Source organism: Achroia grisella, unplaced genomic scaffold, assembly GCF_030625045.1.
Source record: "Achroia grisella isolate CSIRO2021 unplaced genomic scaffold, CSIRO_AGI_Agris_v1 utg821, whole genome shotgun sequence".
NCBI lineage: Eukaryota > Metazoa > Arthropoda > Insecta > Lepidoptera > Pyralidae > Achroia > Achroia grisella.
The window spans coordinates 4,954,446-4,961,616 of record NW_026713035.1 but is presented as its reverse complement, the minus strand read 5'-3'; the positions used below and the strand labels follow the sequence as shown (position 1 = coordinate 4,961,616).

At 31.6% G+C, this 7,171-nt stretch overlaps 1 protein-coding gene across 1 annotated transcript; it reads right to left on the bottom strand.

Annotated features, from left to right (window-relative positions):
• Positions 1–1,673: 1,673 nt before the first annotated feature.
• On the bottom strand, positions 1,674–6,906 carry LOC131852006 (ras-related protein Rab-18-B-like). Its single transcript, XM_059202572.1, has 5 exons — positions 6,581–6,906; positions 5,367–5,534; positions 4,595–4,736; positions 3,205–3,327; positions 1,674–2,420 (listed from the first exon to the last, which is right to left on the bottom strand). The coding sequence occupies exons 1-5, from the start codon at positions 6,640–6,642 to the stop codon at positions 2,298–2,300; spliced, it is 618 nt and encodes a 205-aa protein (XP_059058555.1). The 5' UTR covers positions 6,643–6,906; the 3' UTR covers positions 1,674–2,297.
• Between the last annotated feature and the right edge of the window lie 265 nt (positions 6,907–7,171).

Genomic DNA, 7,171 nt, shown 5'->3' with positions numbered 1-7,171 from the left:
GGTAGTCAGAGGCATTGGCAGATATCGATGTCACTATGATGGCAACACTTAACATGCCCTCACTTCGCTGAGTATATTTAAATCCAAGAAACTACCAGCATTATTAAGGTTAATTTGGTATTTTTAAGTGTTTCCATAACTAAATATAAATTTGTTATAACATCATAGACAATAAAAAAAGGTGGATTGTGTGAAAGATGATATGTATAAAAGGAGAGTAAGTTCAAATATGACGGCTGATAGGAATCCATAGAAGAGGACATACTGCGTCGACCACAAATAATGGAATAAAGCAAGCCAATAACAATAGTATTTTCATGTCGGTTTCATTTCTGAATCTCTTCTATTTACCTGACCTGCATTATAATGTGGTAGAAAAAAAAACTATTCAAAAAAATAAGTTTATATTAACTTTATTTGAATAAAAAATATTTCCATTATGTGCTATTTATTACTTAAATTGCATTTATATATTTGTTTATACAATATAAATATTTATATAAAATAAATTCAAATTTAGAAACAAGTTAGTTAGGTACTTAATATTAACTATTTTCTTAATTTGAAATGAAGTGATATACATATATGACATAGGTCAAATAGTTTGGTTTGACGGTTTTCATTTTTATAAATAAGGGGGTTATTATTTACATATAAGCAATTACACAATGCACAGATTGGCTTCAATCAAATTAGCACTTTCTATACGAATGACATTACGACTAGTTTTCCTTAAATGGTTTTTAACATACATGGGGTTTTTCAAAAGTCTTCAAGTCCCTAACATCTTTCCATACAAAACATTTTACTACAAAAAATTTCTACTTGTCGGAAAAAATCGATTTTTTATTTTTTAAGAGGTTACATAAAGTTAGAGAAAAAACCTTGTTACTTAAATTTTTCAAAATTTTGATCGATTGGTTTAAAGAAACCGTTGAACTGAAATAGAGCCTGTTGAAAATCACCCATAAATTTGGAAAATATTTCTGTTCCCTTAATTTTTGCGAGAAGTGTATAATTAAACTCGATGAAATTTTGGTCATAGGATTAGCCATATCACATACCCACTAGGTGGAATGGGATTGTTAGTAATGTGAATTAATAACCTAATTACTAGCAATGTTCCATGTCAGGTTGTTCTCCACGCGGCTCTCCCTGGAAACCATCGTGATAAATTCTTGGTGAATTTGTCACGATGGCCTAACTGACTTGACCTCATGCTCATCTTATAATCCTCGCCTCCCCGCTAATGTAAACCGTTAGCGCAGGCGGGTGCACCATTCCATTACCATCAACAAAAAGAAACTTCTACTAATATTAACTAATCTTTAAACAAGTTTCAATCGTCCACAGTCTACGCCGGTGTTTCCCAATTAATGGTACGCGTGCCACAAAGGATGCGTGAAGTTCCATCAAGGGGTACATGTGGCTATCAGTAAAACAAACTTTCACATTTATAATATTATTGTGATTGCTACAATAAGGGGTACGCAAGGTTTGAGGTCTTTTTTGAAGTGGTACGCAGCAAAAACTATTTGGGAACCACTGGTCTACTAACCGTTTACCGCCAATAAAACGAGTCGTCGAATTGATTTCAACCAGCGTGGTAAAAAATAATTGTTATTACTAATTAACTTAATAAAGAAACAGTGTTTATATACCATATAATATATATATATATTATTAACTAATAAAATACAAGTACTTCGAGAGATGCCATTAAATAGATTTAAAAAAGAACTACACCAATGTCTCGTAAAAAAAAATTGTTGCTCTGCTTGCTAGAATTGGCTTAACATTTAATCTTCTGTATTTGTAATGTAATATTATTTACAAATAAATCACTAAGAATTATAATTTGCATGCTTTCTGTATCCCAAATTTCCCTTCATTTAAATTCAAAACACTATCTGGCAATTTATTATAACGTTACTTACTTTTTTGAGACGAAAACTAAGCATATTTAATTTTATTTTATTCCTTGCCTTAAAAGCCTGTAATTGTCTACTATTCTTAATAAATAAATTTAACTTTTTACGTGTTAAATTTGTGGATGTGGATACAATGTGGATACCTATTTCTTTAAAGCGTTCTCTAAGATTCGCGACACAATGTCAATGCTGCGTTACACCGATGACAGTTGACTGTCAATGCCTATGACTACACAATTTGTGATATTTTAATATAAATATAATTTAAAAAAACAGGTTACCCCACCCCAACCTGTGTAGATACAACAGACGTGATTGAACTAGTGATCTCATTGAAGCCAATCTATAGGAGTACAAAGCTATCTGTTATATAGAACAAATGTAATTATAGCAACTCGACTCCTCTTGAGGCTGCTGCTGCTGCTGTTGTGAGATACGAATATTGCCGGAACTCTTGGTTGTTTCCCACAATCCTGGTGTCTCAATAATCTACGAGGAAAATAAGATTGTGAGGCCCGGTGTTGCCAGAAAACTATCTGGTATTCCCCCCAATTTTTTTCCAAAATCCCCTCAAAATTTAGATTTTGAGGAAATCCTCTTTTAAAATAGTCTGTATCCTTTCGCCTTATCTACTCAATAATAGCCACTTATCCTTTTTAAAAATTTAGATTAGTTCTCGATGAACCATTTTTTTAAGTGTTTTTGAAAATCTGGTATTCCCTCCAAATTTTCTCCAAAATCCCCCAAAGATTATATAGAAGCCTATAAAGAAGCTTGTATCCTGGCGACTTTTCTACTCCACTTTATCCTTTTGTTCTTTTTTTTAATTTAGATCTGTTCTGGAAACCGATGTTTTTTTACGAGTTTATGAAATGACTTCTAATTTCTGATTTCCCCCCATTTTATTGCCATTATTGTTATTAATTAGAGCAAGTGGATACATAAAAAAAGAACTACCGTTAAAGCATTAGAACTCTGGTACACTCTATCACAAAAAATCCACCCTGACTATCAGGATGAATGTTGGTATCACTGTGTGTTTGTTTTTATAGAAACTTTTTCGAGCTAATTTGACATTTAAATCTGACTGGCCAGTATTAATACCAATTGTGTCATCGGTGCTAAAATACTTTTACCACCACATGAGAGTATGCTAATTTAAAAATACGATCTCTTTTCCAACACTTGAAAATTCCCGCCAAATTAATAATTGAATCGGAACCTGCGTGGCGAAGCTGTCAGAAATAAATGTATAAAAATTGATATATAATACCTTCTGTACAAGTTCTTCGAAGGCCAAATTGATTCCATCTTGCGTTTTAGCACTACTCTCGATAAATAACATTCTGTGTTTTTGTGCGAACGCCTGCCCATGCTCTCTGGGTACCGCTCGAGCCTGTTAACAAAAAAAAATAAAACTTACTTTTTTTTCTTTTATAGATGACTAGCTTCTATTAAATTTCAACATAAAATATAGCCTGTGTGTTATTTTGATGCATAAGCTATATTATTATAGTTTCATCAAAATCCGTTTAGTAGTTTTTGCGTGAAAGAGTAACAAACATCCATACTTACAAACTTTGGCGTTTATAATTTTATTAAGATTAACGTTAAGGGTTTACGGCGGGGTGCAAGTGGAAGATGATAAGATGGACACGAGGTCAGGTCAGTCAGCCCATCGTGACCAATTCATCAGGAATTTATCACGATGGGTCCAGTGAGAACCGCGTGGAGGTCAAACTGATATGATACATTGCTGGCAATGAGTCATCAGTCCATATTACTAAAAATACCCTTTCCTGCTTGTTAGCACATGAAACCTCTTTTTTATACAAAGGCCATAAATTTTTGTAACTCTTACGAATATTACAAATGCGAAAGTAACTCATTCTGTCTGTCTGTCTCGCTTTCACGTCAAAACTACTGAACCGATTTAAACAAAATTTGGTACACAGATAGTCTAGACCCTGAGAAAGGACATAGGCTACTTTTTAATGGTAAAAAAGGGTTGTAAGGGGTTGAAATGGAAGATGAAAGTGTGTATGGAATATTGTCATTTTTAAAGCTAGAATGATAAAACTTTTTTTTTGCTTTTTTAGGTTAGATAATTGAATATTTTTTCTTTATTTGGTCACTATAATACGCGGACGAAGTCGCCGGCACAGCTAGTTAGAAATAAAATAAAAAGCTTCTTTTCTTTCTGTCAACACGGTCTACCATTTATTATTAATTGTTATTGATTTTAAATGCATTAAACATAGACCAAGAAACACAAACATATCTTAAAAGAAAATTTATATATTTACATTAAGAAAATATGTTCATGTAAGGACTGTCTTAGATATTGTTTATCTCATAATAATTTTGTCAATAAACTTTATGGGACATGTCTATGGTGTTCTTAAAGCTTGAATAACTTGTCAAAACAAACTAGGTTTGTTACCCGTGTGTTGTTTACAGAACCAAGTCACATTTTGAGCGGGAGCGCGTTTATTCTTAAAAACTCGACTTTGAGTGGTCGGAATTTTTTGAGTGGTAAACTATGAAGGCATGAAGGTTCCGATAATGAAATTTTGGTCTCGATCTCTCAAATAAAAAAAAACTATATTTTTACATATCGACCACTAAGAATATAAAATAACGTCTTAAAAACAAAGACTTACCTTGTCAATTTTATTTCCAACAACTAAACAGACTATGTTCTTTTTGGTTGAGTACACTTGTAGTTCTTCTACCCATTCTTTTAACTTGGCCAGTGTTTTTGGTTCTGATGTATCATACACTAATATTGCACCATGTGCATCTCTGAAAGAAACTTGTATATATAATAAATAAATAACCCTGGACAACACAGCGCCATCAAGTCCCTCGGTAAGCAGTACTTGTGTGAATGGATGGACATAGATAGGTACAATAACCCTGGACAATTAACACAACGCCATCTAGTCCCACGGTAAGCAGAGCTTGCGTTTTGCGTCTAGTACCCAGTACTAGACAATTAATATAAATACAAAATATACATACAAAATTTCCTTAAAAACACACAGACTAATACAAATAATCATGCTCATGAATACAAATATTTGCACCATGATGTGCACATTATGTTATAGGGAGCACTATTTATAATAAATAATAAATATATAATAAATAAATAACCCTGGACAATTAACACTGCGCCATTTAGTCCCAAGGTAAGCAGAGCTTGTGTTATGGGTACTAGACAATTAATATAAATACATGGACACTTTTTTTGTATATACATACTCAATTTTTTTAAAACACCCAGACCTATACAAACAACCATACTCATGAATACAAATGTTAGCACTATGTGTGTACACATTATGTTATAGGGAGCATTATTTTTTCTGTTTCATTGTATGTGCATATTATATCATAATTATGTAACACAAAGTAAATAAATTTTTGTACCTGTAAAAACTAGATGTCAGTGTTCTGTATCTTTCCTGTCCCGCTGTGTCCCATATACCGAGCTTCACTTTCACTCCATTAACATCCATAAGTTTGCATTTGTAATCAACACCAATTGTGGCCGGGAAAGATGGACTGTAGTCTCCTGTTGTGAATGCTAGGATGATGCTAAAATTACAGTACCTCTTTATACTTTTGAATATGGTAGAGCATAATAGATCTATACAGGTTGCAGTGTTACAGGTATTAGCACCTGACAATAGCCAAAACCCCCCAATATATATATTGTCAAGTTATTTATTTATAAACTCTTTATTGCATGCAACATCTAATATAAGATTTATATTGACAGGAAATATATATTTATATATGTATTTATTTTATATTAGTATAATGTGTGTTATTTCTAAGATTCATTTACTTGATAATTACTTGGTGATCTCTTCGAGACAAACCTTCGTAGAAAAAAAAATTACAAAATGACCAATAGAATATATATATATGTATATATAATAAAAGCAGAACAATACTACAAATTAATATTAGAAATAAACACAATCTACTAATATAAAATAAATACATACATAGACAAAAATATATACATATACAATTTCATTTCTCTATTTATCACTTTAAGATATTTTTTTTAAGATATTTAATTTATTTACAATCCATAGACTGTAAAGTTATTATACTTAAATATAATGAATAATATACAACTTGTGACATAGGCCTCTTCTCAATACTTCTACAATATTTTGCTTTAGTGTTGCTATTCAATATTATTAATTCATTTACACTTGCAGAAAGGGCATAGACAAAATACAATTAACTTACAGATACACATTTTATACAAGATAATGTACCTATTTAAACTGTTAACTCTGTAACTCAACATTATTCTGTCCACAATGCAGCAAGTACATGCTGGTAATATTCTTCTAAATTTAACTAAACACCTATAAAGCTGCCCTCTGACTCACTCTACCAAGATACAAAATATTTAAGTGCACCATGCATATTTTCTTTCGATAATTATGTGTTTATTTAACAATCTAATTTTGTAATTGATTTCAAGGTAATTTAACAATCCATTTATGAATCTTATATAGGCAATTAACGGAACGAAACGCCTAAACTGCGTAGAATTGTAAGACTGTAATTACAAGAGAGAATAATATATTTTACAAGAACAAAAATTTAAACACTCTTACCTGGACTTCCCCACACCGCTTTCTCCTATTACTAAGATTTTTAATGTTGTAACGTAATCCATTTTTAGCCTGTATTTCAAGGATTATTTTGTTTTTTTTATACAGCACACGATTAGATCGTATTCTTTGTTACGCAAAATCAGTAAGCACTCAGTGTTCACATTCGCAAAGTTATAGTTACGCAAAATATAAATACAATAATTGTTGATTCATACGATTTATGATGAAATAATGATAATATACAATGTAATTAAGGTTATTTTATCGAAAAATAAAACATAAACAGGCAAGTTTAAGATATTCGTCACAATATAAGAATGACAAGACTGACGGCGTGACTGACATTCTAAACTGAAGAGACGTCACTTACCCATACTCCGTTTACGTTTTGTTATTGCTAGCTGTAATAACAATACAATATTGCAAAACACTGTTAAATGAAATTGTAATAAATATCAGCTTTATAACTTGGTATTGTAGAAAGTTCGTGTTGTACTTACGGTACTGAAGTGGGTGATCTAAGCCACATTTTAGTCTTTTGATCACTCCTCCTTTTTAAATTATCTAGATCTAGAGATTATTATTACTTTC